The sequence below is a fragment of the Clavelina lepadiformis genome, chromosome 1 (assembly GCF_947623445.1).
Source record: "Clavelina lepadiformis chromosome 1, kaClaLepa1.1, whole genome shotgun sequence".
NCBI classification, from domain to species: domain Eukaryota; kingdom Metazoa; phylum Chordata; class Ascidiacea; order Aplousobranchia; family Clavelinidae; genus Clavelina; species Clavelina lepadiformis.
In genome coordinates, this window is record NC_135240.1 from 23,191,586 (window position 1) to 23,208,001 (window position 16,416).

Sequence of the window (16,416 nt, forward strand, 5' to 3'; positions counted from 1 at the left end):
AGGCGTCACTTAATATTTAACCGAACCGTACCTTAAAAATTTTTGTCTTGCTTTATTCGAATATATCCTTTGTATCATGACATATTTACAACATATTACTTTAACCAGCCATTTGTAATATATGCGTCACTTTGGGAATGTCGATACATGCACAGACACTAAACTGTGTAATAATTAATTAATGACATTTGACACAGCAATAAACAACAATATTATGTTCTACCTTGGCCCATTATTGTTGAGCATTGCTTTCGTTTCATGGCCTGCATAAACCACAATGCCTTCAACATAGTCAGTGTTCCTGATGACACAACCACGCAACAAGAGATTTGCATTATTCACTGGAATTTTGTCACTATTGTTTGGAGGAATGCTGCAGAAATAAAATTAGCGACATAAAACATAAATAATTAACCAGACAGCATGCAATATATGAAAATAACAACATATCAAAAAATGTCCACCTTAACAAAGTAAGACCTATCGGTGTGCCAATAACAGGTATTAGACAAAGCCACAATTCAGCATCTGGTTTAAACCAGACTGGGTGGTGAAAGGTGAAAGAATTAAGCAAACAGATGTGAATGCCATATCTTAAGTACACAAGCAGTTTTACTTCAATTTTATTTATTTCGCATGCTTTGCTAGGTCAACAATACCACATTAAAAAGAAAGCTTGAGCAAACATGTACAAGTGAAGACATCTATTTCTCCTACACACCGAGCTGTAGGCTTAAGTTGACAGGCTAAATTTGGAAGCATACGAATTTTGTAATGATTAACTAAGGCAGAAGGAAATCAGGTAAAATTCCATTTCGTTCTATACCATCATGTGAGCAAGTTTAAACAAAACGAGCAAATTTATATCATGATAATGAATCACACATTTTCTATTTTTATACAATATAGTGCTTGCATACCATAACGCATAGGCGTAGCCAGGGGGGGGGAGGGCGAAAGGGGCAATGGCTCCCCCCAATTTTTGTTTTTATAGGCTTCTACATCAGGTGGCGGTGTCTTAAAACAAACACTTTGTAGTTCCCTTGAACTCATGAAATATTTGCCCCCCCCTAAATTTTTTTTCTGGCTACACCACTGCCATAACGTTTATGTTTTTGCAATAAGTTGTATGCTTGAAGGCATTAATTTTAAAAAATAAGCATGAGTAACTTATTCCCTGTTAAGTATACCGAACAGTATTACAAAATAAAGTGTGAAAGTTACACAGAGCATGTCATTATTGTTTATACAACTTACATGTTTCCGTGAAATTTGTAAATCTCATTATTGGGTGTTTGACATTCGACGATACTTTTGAAATCTCTTGGATGGAATTCATTAGGCTTTAAAATGTAAAAAATCATTTTTAACAAAAGACTGTATATCCTAACCTACTGCACATAGGTAAAACAACAAAGACTTTATCAGAGCGAATAAAAAGTAAAAGCAAGATGATAATCTTCATAACAAGACCAAGTAAGTGTCTAAAAATAGCAAAAACACACCTGAAAAATTCTACTTTTAAAGAAACAAATTTCAGAATGAGTCATTCGGTTTACAACTAAAATTATAGTCCTAAAATTAACCACAAACGCACAAAGGCAAATGAAAATAAAATTTACCAAGTATATATTTGAACAAAACCTAGCTAGCATTTTGCACAGTTCCCTGACTCACATTGCTATGTTCCCAGTGTCTTTTCACAACCATCCTTTGCTTCAGGTTGCTCTCTCCATCGATGTTCGAAGTTTCAATGAAGCAAATGCCATCCGCATCGGAAGAATGAAGCAAGAGGAGATCGGCGGGGATGACGCTGTTGCACACCACTCGCACGATGTCACCCACTTGAATATCCGCCCACTTCAGCTTATGATACTTGTCATCGAAACTGAAAATATTGTTTATTTTAAATATTATTATTGGTTTAATATAAAGGGATCATTTAGGCTTAGTTTAAAGTTTAGGGTTACTGGTAGTGTAACTGTTCAATTAATTAACAAGACACATTTTACTGTAATATAATTGTATGCAAATCACTTCCTTTTATCCTTTTAATTCAAACCCATGTATCTTAAAACTTTGTTTTCTGGCATTTTTTTCCTATGCACTAACAAGAATTATTATGGCTAGAAAACCCAAATTTTTTCACTGTGCTTATCTATGAAACTAATCACGTCTGAACTTTAAATAGATCAAAAGGCTGATCAATCATACTGGAATTTACGCAACACCAACTCAATAAAAGTGACAACTTTATCATCAAAACTGTGGAGTTTTGCAAGTGATGCCGCACTTCTCTCTTTGTTATGAGATTTGTCACGCCAGTGTTCTTCCAGGCTCAAAACCTGTTCTGTATATAGTGCTATATTTATATAAAAAATTGATCACGCTGTGGCCAGACAAACTGGTGGATTAATCATCCAAAAAAGACTTTCAGTATATACTGTTGTAGAGGACCTGTTATTACTAAGCTGCGTAAAAACAATTGAGAATTTCCGCATACTTATATATAATAATCGTCGTTGAGGTTTCGTACGCGGTGATGCCGATAAACACTTCAAGCCTTTCAGGCTTTTATTTGAGACGGATGATTTGCCATTAAATACATTCAGTGGCGTACATTCGACGCAAATAGAATCTTAAAAATGTAATTTTGCGTCACATGCAGTGAAGGAATTTTGCGAAATCGAGCTGTGAAAACAAACAAGATCGGGCATAAATAAGATATAAACGATATTGTTTTAAGGCCCGCTCATAATTTTTATGTGAGCTAATATTCTCAAATTGTGATCGAAACTCCCCTTCTCCATTTTCTAATCACGGTCAGCGAAATTGATGTAATGCTTACATCACAAATAAAATAGGAAATCCCAGTTTGTCAGAATTAGACGGCTTGGCGATGATACGTCACACGACTGAAAATCTCACAGGTATATGCAAAAACAGATTAACAGACAATATACCACAAAATGTTGAATGTTGATGTCATCTACTAACTGATGATGCTGTACGCAAAGCATATTGTCCGAGAATTAAAAACACTTCTCGATCATTCGATCAATGACGAAATTTATCAATAATAGTCAGAAAATGTTTTAGGTCTTACAATTTCTCATCCAACTAAATTAATGAACTTCGGCAGTCGTGTTGCGATCAAAGAAAAATTAAAAGTAATGAAAATACCAGATCTACTGACGTTACGATAATGCTATGCGAAACGTTTCAGTATACAATAGCACCTTAGCAACCGATATTGTATTGACCTAGTCCGGTGTAGCATCAGTGACATCACAATGGTCGACGATAAAGGTGTGTCGACGACAAGGAGAATGTATCAGCAAGTAAAAAAGAATTACGGCGGTAACTAATTCACGCATCACTGATGCGGAAAAACTTCTACAATAACAAAAGAGCCCATCTTGGAAGAGAAGATGACCATGGAGGCATGACGTAAAATAAAATACGCTAAAATTGTGGCAAAGGCGTGCACGAGCAAGCCTAATAGCAACTTGAACCCAAACCAGTAATCGCCGTAGTTTCTTCGTTGTTAGATTTAGCACGAAACTAAAGTTACGCCCACGACGTGGCACCTAGCAAGCATGACCAAGAAAAATTTGACTTTCCGGGTTTCCTGCCTACTTGAGCATGAGAAATACGAACGATTTTGGCAAAAGATGCTAACTGGCGTGATTGAAGACTTTATTTCTCAGCCATTGTTCTTTCAAGGAAGTAGTTGATAATGAAAGGTATCGTTTTTGGGACCAACGGTACCGGTATTAAATATCCATAACCTATTGTGTGAAAGTTTCGCCTAAATAAAAGGCAACAAAGCTTTGAAAGAAATTCCATTTCTCTTAAACTATTTGCTTAAGAAATTTCGCGTAGGTGTTACAGAGGATTAGGAGACGGTATTGGTGATCGTAATTTTGCACAGAATGGTTCTGGTCAGTAAAAACAACCACCATGCCAGATAAAACATCCAAACACAAACGGTTGCCGCGCTAAAGCGAAACCGCGGCAGTAAGCATTTATTCCTTACCAAACACACACTGGCGTTGTAACATGGTGTCGCCACACATATGCTATGTCCAAACGTGCATTTTGACATTCGTACAGCGCAATACAAACGGTAAAATCCCTCGAGCTATTACATCATTCAGGAAACACGTGTTAGGCGGAACCGAAAAAAGCTTGCAGCTATTATCATGTTTCAAGTCTGGTTTCAAACTTGTGATAACTCGTGTGGTCATTGACTATAGCAGGCACACTTGCACAGCAGACGAAAAAAAATTACACAACTTAACAAACGTCAATTTTTACAAGAAATAGTTTAAAATTTATATACAAATGCTCAAATATTTCAGTCTAAAACACGATTAAGCCAGAACTAAATTTAGTCGTCTGGCAAAAAGAACTTCGTTTTCGTAATGTCTAATAAAATATTTATTGAAAAAAATTGGCAGCACACTAATTTAGAAAACATCTGAAACTGATAATTTTGAAAACAAAAGCTTGGTCACTTTCGCCAAGAGATTATTGGTCACCGTCTAAGAATTAGTGAAAGAAAACCATTACTAGCAAAATATGTCACATTTACAAGCTACCATAATCTTATTTCAGATTCGTTTCCCGTCATTAATAGATGTATCAGAAAATCAATCGCAGTCTTTTCTTTCTCCTCGTTAACAGGAAAGAACGACGTTTAAATTATGACGTCAAAATGTCCTTGGAAGGAATACCCAAGGGTTCGTCGTTACAGTTACCTTGGTAACAAGATGTAACAGTTGGACAAACAAAGATTTTTCGTCCAGTCCATGAACACAACAATAAACGGACCAATGTATAATCCGGAAACACGTAAGTTGAGTCAGCATAATAATTAGCAGGATTGGTTGCGACCGAACGGATGGAATCAAAACGTTGCAACGTCTTCCGATCTGCGTTGGTTAAAAGTCGTAAGTTTCTAGTCACAGCTCGAACATCATTGAAGGGACCAAACCAGGCAACGTATTCCAGCAGTGACCGGTCACGTTCCGTGAGCTGGCCAAGTCACATGACTGAGGATGACAAAGCAAAATCTCATATGCTTTTACACACCGTGAAAAGTACAAGCGAAAATGAAGTTTCGCTTCAAAGTAAGGATACAAAATTTTTGTCAAATTCTATAATTTTTAACAATACTATTGGCCAAACTCACAGAAATTATACTTTGAAAACATGGACAAGATACAAAATCTGATGTGCTATCTCTTTTGTGGCGAATTATTCCGTTTAAGGTACTGTATTCCGTTGGGTTCCCTCATACAAGGAAGCTAAAAATACATCCTATTAAGTGGTAATTTCAACATTCCATAAGCATGCCGGTTAATATCAGCAAAATATTTCCGCAGTTATGATAGCATGAAGAAAGCAAAGGGGAATACCGCAAATAACGCATTTCGCAACTTTAATAAGCGACTCGACCGAACCATGAGAAAGTAAGATCAATTGAAATACAAATCGGCGGCACATTTACCCACAGAAAATTTGTCAGTAGACTACAATTGTATAACATTGACACATTGGAAGATATGACCTCAGAAGCGCCTGGTATAAAAAGCTTAGCAAACAAAGGGTTCCAGTCGGGAGTTTTGTTAAACATTTAACAAATACATATAACACGGCTGTGGGCAGGGTATATAGCTTGCTCAAAACGAAGCGATTCTTTTTAAGAGATATAATAAAAATAAATGTTTGTCTCAAAAAGACAGACAGTTAGTTAGTTACGTTTGAATAATTTAAGACATACGTTCAAATGCTACAAGAAATGTACAAAAACTTGTACAGACAGATGATATCAACTAACCCACAATTAATATACCGCCCATTAAGAGGCAGCACTGCTATTAGACTTCACTAAAAACTGTTAACCAATGTTAATGGCTAATAAAACGAAAACGTTTTGATTTCAAACAGTCGACTAACGATGTAAGTAAAAATGGGCCATGTAATGAAAATTATGACCATAGTACAGGGTACAGTGAACAGCCAAAAAGTACGTGCTATAACTCCACACAACACAAGAGGCAAAGAAGTGTGGTTATAGACTTTCTTCACTTTATGTAAACAACACCATGAAACACATAAACAGTACTGCTGTTAGACGAGTATGGCAACCACCCAACCAGCAGAACAAAAACAACAGTAGTAACAATGTTTGGCTTTTGTCACGTAGCCTTTTTTGCTGAGATTGATTTAAACTGATATCAAATGCCTCAGGGACATTCTTTGCACAACCTTGGTAACATGTACTTATTTTAACATTGCTGTGTATGGTACTGTAGAACGGTACCAACAAGTTGTGCTGTAAGTGCATAACCTATGTATATCTTAACAAAATATGGTACTACAAAGAGGTTATAACGATTTATGATATACAGTATTATGAAAAAATCACCTGCTTTAAAATAACTTGTTTTAAGTTTGTTTAATACTATTATTTCTTAACACTATGAAATCAACATAATTAGATTCTTGTACAGCTTCACTAAATGCATCCACAAACCAAATATAAACCTATCACAAGTAATACCTTCGATAAACTTCTGCTTCCGAAAAATTGACCTCCCGGTCACTTTTATACCGACCATAATCTTCAAACAAATCTTTTATTGCTTGTACCAGTAATATTGCAATCACTGGAGTCATGGACAAAAAGGGCTGGATGGCACCGATTTCGGGTATAAAGTTTAACAAAATAATGAGGACGAAATAGCAGTTTGCAAAGCGATGGAACTGTTCAAATAAGTTTTTTGGTAAAAATGACAAGACTGTGTACTTTGTAGTTTGAATTTTATTTTTGGCATAGGTTTTGTGCAACTTTCTGATTTGCTGCAATTGTCTGTCGGTTTCATCACATATCTGACACTCATTGTCGTAGAAAAGACGCTGATTTACAAGTGTTCGTACTTTGCCTTCCGATCGAATTCGCCTGAAAATGAAAATACAGCATGAATTTCTACCAATGCCAACATATGTGTGAAATATTTATGAGCAAAAGCCAATTTAGATATATAAATATATGACAACTTCATGCTTGTTAATTACAATTTAGGGTTTAAACAAAAATACTTTTAGACATTTCCAGTTTTTAATTTTACAAAATGCATGTGCACTATGGGCATGAAGAAACTGTGGTAGGCCTACTGGGTATCAGAGATAAAAAGACCTGATTTTTCTTATCATAATGCCCAAAAAAATTAAAGTGTGAAAAGTGTACATAGGGCCTAGCGCAGGTACATTTTTAGTAGGAAGATCTTGTATGAAAACGCACAACTATATAAAGCCAAATAGTGACGTCACGATTACTTGCGTTGGATATAGTAATGCACTTTGGTATGGTTGTGCACTTTCATATTAGCCTCTGGAAGTATCCATCAGTTTTAATCACACTGACTATTTCAATCAACTACTTTACATAGGCCTAGTGTAGCATTGAAGCCTACCCTACCTTACACAGCCGCAATGGCTGCATCTAATGAAATACAAAGCAAATTACAAGCCTTAATAAAGACAGACTTACCTTTTCTTAAACTGCAGGAAGTTTTGTATGCTTCTAGTAGCTGTTAAAACGCTGGATGTTCTGTTCACGTTGGCTTCATTAGTAGGTGTGCTCAGGTAGTCGGGATTATTACCGTTTGTGCTTGGTGCCTCGGCCATCGTTTCCGTAATCCTTTCTTACAATCAGTAATCCTTGAAGTGTTCAAACTTGACCATGCTTACAAAAACTTTGTCCAACTATCTTTCGTTTTGGTTTTGTTACTAATCTGCAGCGGCACAGATGTAAACAAATAAACCTGTTAAATGCAAGAACTATAGATGTCCACGTTTTACTAAGTTGGCCTGACAACGACTACCTAGCAATAAACACTCCTATTAGGCAACACAAAAAGAAAAAATTCAACTTATTGCAATAGGCCTACTGAACTTACATGAAATAATTTTACCCTGCCATAAATCTTGTTACGGTATTTCTAAAGCATTACACTGATACGATTTTCAAACGATGCTCTACGGAACGCCTTGCGTCTGTCTTTGTTGTGCTACCAACCTTACAAGAAACCTGACGCGACGCACCTTAACCCGGCCTAACTAATAAAAACGGAGTTTTGTCTCGACTTGTTTGTGAAGCGACTCTTCGCCCCAGGTCTTTTTTCTCTCTCTTATTCTTCTTTTACAGTACTAGATTAGAAGGTAGGGATGAAACAATTTGCCGCAATACTTCAGTTTTCAGAATCGAAGTCCAATAAGACTATATACCGCGACGTACAAAACTCAATATCAAAACAAAGTCATCCATGCAACGGTTTGCCGCGGAACAAACGACTGAAATAAAAAACATGCTTCACAGCGGAAACACGCCCGCGTCAACCGTACGTCACGGGGTTACTCTGTGTCACGCAGGGAGAAAAGATTCTATAACGCTATCTTGCGGACACAAACAATGATTTAAATGTCAAGGAAAGTAATTAAAACGAGAATGGAGTGAGAACCAACTTTGGTAACTTCCGACCGCTTTACACTGCTATTTTCACCAAAAATGAAAGTCAGAACTAACAGCACAGTACAGTACAAACTCCTGACTATGGAATAACATGATTCTGCATATTTTTGCTACGACAGAACAACCTTAAGTCGACATCAATTCAAATCCAAAACAATTTCGTTTTTGTTGCAATACTAATGTACTAGAATAACTAGATGATAAAAGTGGTCATTAGACACATTTTAAATTCAGCATTGAACTTTAAAACGTGATCATTCCATGAAACCTACTATTTGTTAAAAAAAGAATCGCAGCAAAGATGTATTTCGTCACTTTAATAAAACTTGATCAGCATACTCTTAAGTGGCAAATATTTGTCCACTCTGGCAGACAAGTTTAAGACATTGAAATAAATAAAGAAGCACGGTTTGAATATTTAAAGCCCGCTTCGTGTCCTGGTTGACGTCACTTGACATGTATGTTTTGATGTACCAATGTTTTACAGTCTTAGATGTGAAAAGACTTAATTTGAAAAAATCACATTTGATCGCAATTTTGAATTTCCTCGCAAAAACACGCGCATTCAAGAAAGTGATATTAGCCACACAAATAAAGACCGAGCTGTTTATGGGCAGTTGTTGAAGCTAAAAACTCATGAGGGTCATTTCGCACTACTTAATCGAGCGAAAAGAGAAAGTCTTGTGGGCTTACAAACAAGACTTCCTCCCGAACTGCTAAAAGGAGACAAAGGACTACTGTATCTAAATCTCGTTACTAAAAAAATCGATAATTCCCCTTTAAAATTTCCCGAACAATCAAACGTACCATATGCTAAGTACTTTCAAAATCTGATGTCGTTTTCAGCCACAACGTATCCATTTGTTTTAAACTCTCCAGGCTAATTAAAAGGCTCTGAAGCAGAAGTGGTTTGCCCCCGGAAATTAGTTATTGTTTTCAAGAAACTTGACCAATAAGTGACGTCAGTTACAACTGGTTAACCCCAAGACACGTGAAGTTGGCATAATTTCCCTCCGTGATTAAGTGTTTGCGACATTTTCCGTTTTATAAATATCTAAACAATTAAGTAGGCTACAGTACATAAGCTCATGCAGGGCCCACCTCCGGTAAACATCAATCAACGAATTGTTTATTCTTATGTCACTACAGCGTCGAGAGTAATCTTCCAGCGCATCCTTGAACGCTTGCATGGAGAGGACGGCGATCAGCGGTATCATGCTCACTTCTTTCCCAAAGGCGTTGATCTGGGGAACGAAATTGAGTCCGATGATGATGAGGAAGTAAAAGTTAGCCAAGCGGTGGAACTGCTCGAAGAGGTTCTTAGGCAGGAAAGAGAGAATAGTATATTTCGTAGTCCGTATTTTATTGGTCACGTATCTCTTCCTCTTGTACTCGTACTCTTCTCCATGCTTTTTGACAAGTTCGCAAAACTCTGCGTCATTTCTTTTGTCTTCGTACGGATCGGTGCTAACCCAATCACAGTCAGGTGCATAGGTCACGTTGTTGATCCCAACTGTACTTTGTTCCTTGTAGTCTTCGTAAAGAGACCGAGGAAAAATTGTCCGTTTTCGTTTTCGCTTAGCGCTAGTTGTTGGATATTCACACGAAACGGTCGCATTGCCGAAAGAAAACCAACTGAAGATTGCCTGCCGCAACCTCGATACGAAACTTTGCTTCTCCATGAGTTTTTACGGACGGTCTTATGACGTATACACATGAATGTGGTAACACTACAATATAGCCTATGAGATCAACCCCAGAAAGGTACCGTACGTTCTCTACATAAAGAAACAAAGACTTCAAATAAGGAAGTTAAAGAAAACAAACCGAAAAATTTCAATTTTAATATGCCAATTTTGCCCTATACTGCCTTAACACTGAAGGTTATTAGTAACGTTAGTTAGTTCAATCTAAGTTAGTTCCAACAACAAACAAACAGCAACAAGAAACGTCATTTTAGTGTGCTTTGGCACCGATGGTCAAACACGAAACTTACGAGTTAGTTAAGAATAAAGACATACAAACGCTTAACCAAACAAACATGTTAAAGTCCAGCTAGTTATGCCATAATAACCTTCATACGCTGTACATGAAATGTTTTGAGACATGACCATACCATAACGTGTAATAGTTTTATTATTAGCAATATAAATCACAACTTTCACTGATAACTCGTCCTTATATTAATCTACTTTAAATGCTTGGTCATTGAAATGATTTTTATAGATGTGGAATTCCTGACAGTTATAGAGAAATGACGTCTATATAGGATATTTGTCCAGGCTAAACTCCAGCAAACCTTTTTTACCTACCGGTGCTTTCAACTCCCTGTCTGAACGACGTGCTACAACTTACAAAAGAATTCCTGACCATCATCGACATTACAAGACAAGTACACAAAACTACAAACTAAAATAATACACATCGATTTCGAGAGATAAAAATACGAGGTTGCGGGATTACTTCAAAACGTTTTTTGCTTAAAGGCTGTTTATCGTTCATAAAGCACTGTTTGGATGCTGCAACTTCTGTATATTTGCTACAAACTCAGAATTTTCTTTCAGGTTTATCTAAAATGTAACTTGACAATTGATGACTAATATCATCCAGCTACTGGCTAAGTAAAATCGGCTACATTCCCAGTCCTAGCGCGTGCTGCAGTACTGACTACTGACAAACTGTTCGGTAAAACCGTTTCAAAGTGACTGAAACCATAGTGCCATAACCATCACATGAAATAATAATCGAAAAACAGAGGGAGCTTTTTGCCATTAAGATTGGTAGTGACGAAAGTTCTTGGGTTTTCTTATTTCTAAACAACTCAATACTCAATCTAACCCGGAGAAAAGCACCACACCAGCTACCATGCACTTTTAACAATTTGTGTATCAGGTTTATGTATTATTCATGGGTACATAAAAAGTTCTTGACTACTCTCGGCCACCTCAAAGTTAAACCTAAGATGTACGTATAAAACAGACGTTCTGGCATCAACGTTATCACAAAATATCAAATAATATCGTATATAGTTAGTTGCTAAAATTTGACAGCAACGTAAATCAGGAAACACGTAGGACTCTATACCGAGAAAACGGTTCAATTGCTAAATATGTAAGCTACAGCTACGCTTAGAACAACTGACGCACCTTACAAAAGATTGTCAATTACTAACTGACAGCTAAAAACAAATAGACTGACAGATTCACATGATGACCTTAACAAAGTTGCAGCAATTAGTCGTCTTTTAATCATTCACAACGATTGAAAAAAGACAAGTACGTATTCCAAATACGTACATGAAACGTGCAACAAACGCGACAGAAATGCACCCGGTGACTGGGGCAATAAAATTAATGATTTTGCTAAGTTAATAATTGAAATAGTAAAATATAAATGCGACACTATACAACACAAATAAACGATCGTGTTGGGTAAGCAAGCTACCTGTATAGTCGGAATGTAACCGTCACAAGAAATTACAACGGTACGTTTATGTAAAATTCCTCCAATATTATCGCCTTGGTGATATAATTGAAGCTTGACATTTTACCGACGCCGCCAAGTTGACCATTGTCGTAAAATACGTAAATAACCGAAAACTAGGCAACGGTGGTTAAACGAAAAACGTATGTCAAAAATTCCGCGAACTACTGCCTAATAAAATTGCCAATACAGTAAATCTGTTATTGATTCAATGATCTTTGTTTTTTAATTGTGGGATTCCCCGAAGCATTCCAAAAACGAATGTTGTATTTCGACTTATCATATGTTCATATGTTTCGCCAGTGTACGCGGAATGCGCTCGTAATGTTGGTCAAAGCTAAAAATACCGTAGTAATATCCATTTATACGGCGCAGCAAATACGTTTGTCACATTATTACCAACAGTTTTTTACATTATTGCGTTGGTAGTTATTGTTAAATGTAACTTTTGTTGGATTGTTTAGCATGTTACACGTTCTTCTACATCAAAACATGTTTGCTATTGTTACATCGATACGCGAAAACATGTATTACGGTGCCATAACAGCAGGCCAAACAACCGAGAACAGTAAGGCCATAACGACACGTTAGTCATAACCAAGGGCGACTGGGTGAGTAATCCGCTTCATTAAATCTGTCCTATTTAGTGCATTTTTTGCTTACTTAATAGGTGGCACGAGGGCCAGAAGTAGAAATGAGGGTGAAATTGTAAAAAGCGGTTTAAAAAAATAGCGATGGTCACCGGTCAAAATTGGTGGTGTTTTGTTCTTAACCAATTCGATTCAATTCCTACCAAAATCGGCCCTAATCATGCAGTGAACGCATTACAACTTTGACTTTAGGTGTTTACATAATTCAGAATGTTGTCCACGCGTAACAGAAATGCTACGCAAGCGATATTGGGCATGGATTACTCATTACGATGCTTTACGAAAGGTGTTTACATCGCATTGTGGTCTATGATCCTGGTACGTTGGAACCAAGTGAGCTCCTGCATTATTTGTGGAATAAAATCATCATAGGGATGAAAAATAATAAGAATTGGATTAACATCACCAACCTAAGGAATAAATGAACAGCGTATGGATTTAACCACGGAAAAGATAAATGATTAATTTGACGGACTCATTCAGGCAATTTAGAAACCATTCTGATTTCGCCATTATTCAGTTATTGATACAAAAACGCGTCTACGTTTCCCATGAGGCTATCTTAATAACACTACCTAGCAACCAAGGCAAGATACAATGTTAAATCTTAAGCGTTTTTCTTTAACACTCACTAAAAGCGTAAGAAGCGAAACTGGAGTCTATCTAACAAATAACAATGCTTTTGTGTCTGTCTTTCAACAATACCAAATGCTCTGTTTCAGATGTAGTGGTTTAGACGTCTCTCTTATTCTTACCGACAAAACATTTCTCACAAAGAATACTTGGCCGTTCAACACCTCCGATATTGCTCTGGGAAAAAATTGAATAAATTAATACAGTATAGTTTGTGACGGTTTAGGCCGGTCCGTTGCTAGCTTGTTAAAACCAATTGAAAGCTCGCCGTCTCATATCTCAGTGGAACCCAACCATTATAAGGTACCATTTATTAACTAACCGTTGGTTGGTTAGATGACGATGGACAGTCTAACCTTTCCTCTAATTACTTTAAGCATTTCGACTTTCGACTAATTGTAGTTAACGGCATGCATTAATAAACATGTCCCTAAAACTTAAAAAGCAGGGAAAAACCCGCTTCAGGCAAAGGGCTGAACAAAGAAACCTCACGTTAGCACGCGGCCTGTCAGTAACATCTAGTGAGCACTGAGCAGTGTACGTCACTGAGGGTACCAGTGAACTGTCGTATATACAATTTGCTTACGGCGTTGGGCTTATGAGGCTGATGTTTCTGTTGCCTCAAAGTACTGTAATCATCGGCTAACTTAGGTACAGTAGAAAGCCTCTTGAAACTAAACACGTTAACCATTTTCATTAGGGCGGGCCATAATTACTCTTTTTTGTTAATAAAAGAAATTTTTGATAATTAAGGAAATTACGTCTTTTCCAGCGGAAATCGCGCTTTTTGTGTCACACACAAAATATAACAAAATATGGTAAAACAATTTTGGCTTCAAAATATAGTAAAATAACTCAATCAAGACAATGTAAAAATTAGTTATACTTGGCGAAATCAACAACTGCTTATTCTTTTAACTCAGCGCTCCTCAAAAAAGTATGTACTAATTGACTAGGTATGTTGCCACAGTATAATAGGTCATGGATGCTAGGGTTCCCCAAATAAGTATCACTTATACCTGTACATACACAAACTGTGACAAATTAAAACCATTGAATGTGATGTCGCTACTCAATGATTTACGTCATAGAAATTTAAATTTTAATAAATAAATAAAATTTCATTTTATGTAACGTAAGAACATAACGCAGATATACCGTGTTTTTATAATTGTGATACTATGCTGACTGCTGGCAAATTTCGTTGCCCTTTTCATACCCGAGATATCCGGTCAAATCAAGAAGCATCGCAAGCCAGTGAATGACTGTATGCTTTATTTCAAGCAGTAGTCGACAGGGCACCATTGAACCCCAAATTAGTTTTAAATTTAAGTGATATAAAAAGTTTGTATGAAGCAATTAAACAAGGCGTCTATGACACAGGTATCTAGTTTGCTAGAAAACTTTCGAGGGGACAAACTTGGTGTGATATGCATTGGCAGTTACAGAATACAGTTCCTATTGTGATAAACTATGATAATTAATTGTTCAAAAGTTGGGGGACATGTTCCCCCATCTCCTTCTGAAACGAGGTTCCTGTTATGACATACCTATTAGAATTAATACGCGTTTAATGTTTACCTTGTAGCTGTGCTGGACTGTGATCGTGCTTGATTTTAACAATTTAACTGACGTTGATCTTTGCTGATTTTAGACGAGCAGCACTTTACGAACTTTGGCGCCAACTTGGCAAAATATCAGGACATATGGGCATGACGACGCGCTACGTCACCGCGTATTATCTCATTTATCGCATAACGTCAGGTAGGTTACGGCGTTACCATAGTTAACATTATTAGTACATAAACACTAGTCAAGAGCGATTCGTTCTTCTCGTACTAACCCACATGTTATGTAAGTGTTAATGTAATATTGTTTTTTTTTTACCCAGCCGTGCTTGCGTGAAGTGTTAAAACAAATCAAAGCAAATTTAGGCCAGCAGCATTTTGGAGACGTGAACAACTGATTCCTAATGTTGATTAGTAGAGGTTCATATTTAAATTTTTGAGAAGGGAACAGCCTATTGTAGCCGCTTAAAAGATTCTTACAATTTGTCGAATCTTCTGAAAGTGATTTGCAGAGTTTAATATTGAGCACGTTTCTATTGCCGACCTAATAAAACTTTTTTGTTTACTAACGGTAAAAGTGGTAAGTTAATAAAGTAGTGGTGCAAGTTAATATTACTGTACAAACTTCAATCCAGAGTCAATAGAAAGTCCTGTGTTTTACCATTAACTTTGCTTCACCCTGCTATGAAAGTTCACCGATATAGTTTGCTTATGTAGAACGCTTGCCAAGAATAGTTTGACCACAAAAGCGGTGGTGACTTTACCTGAGCAACATAACTTGCCGCCCCTGGATTTCGTTAAGTGTGCCGCCCTCTTAAGTCCAGGGTAGGTGTAGAACAGCATAAATGCAATGATATTGTTTTGAAGGTTCTCCACAGTACATAAATCGGAATGCGCGTTACGTGAGATCATAAGAGAAATGTAACGTTGAAACATCTATCATAGCCAGGGTTGCCATGCCGTCCTTATTTCTAAGAATTGTCCTTATTTTCGTCTTTTTGGGGCAGAGGTTCGTATTTTGGGCATTTTGACACCTTTAGTATATCATTTTGTACCAAAGAGATACAAAAATTGAGAACATGCAAATAGTATCTCGTTTTTTCATTTTTGGAACATTGATTGCCTTCTGTTGTGCACAGCTAAAGGTAGTATACTTCTTTTGCTTCCGGTTCGTCCTTATTTTTGAGTCCAGACCGATGGCAACCCTGATCATAGCTTATATTTGAATGATTTATTAGCTTTCTTCGGAACATTACATGCCATTAAATAAATAAATAATACCACATTTTATATCATCAGAGTGAAAGGATCTTAAAACTGTGTTTTAGTCACTTCGATCGCAATACGACAAATGACATCAAGAAGGAAATAATATGATCCACAATTCATTTTACTAACAAATTGCCTATGTAGAATTACGTTGTGGGATTGGGGTCGGGGGAATCAAAAGTTTTTAAAAGCGCGCTTTAAAACTGCCGTGTTTGTCCACGTTGCCCAACAAACAAAAATCGCAAAACATTCGTGTTTTGACTTATCAAAA

General features: G+C 36.8%; 1 protein-coding gene across 4 annotated transcripts in view; it reads right to left on the reverse strand.

The window, feature by feature from the left end:
* LOC143451725 (phospholipid-transporting ATPase VD-like) overlaps positions 1-16,416 on the reverse strand; it is a 32,319-nt gene that overhangs the window by 11,304 nt on the left and 4,599 nt on the right. For 2 of the 4 annotated variants that reach the window (XM_076952447.1, XM_076952469.1), the window contains exons 4-6: positions 1,678-1,888; positions 1,258-1,343; positions 224-373 (exon numbers count right to left, since the gene is read on the reverse strand). In XM_076952447.1, the coding sequence (XP_076808562.1) occupies positions 224-373; positions 1,258-1,343; positions 1,678-1,888 (447 nt within the window). Of the gene's footprint in view, positions 1-223; positions 374-1,257; positions 1,344-1,677; positions 1,889-6,571; positions 6,971-7,561; positions 7,928-9,643; positions 10,325-16,416 lie in introns of those variants that run through there. The other 2 variants (XM_076952461.1, XM_076952453.1) reach the window with 2 other exon arrangements.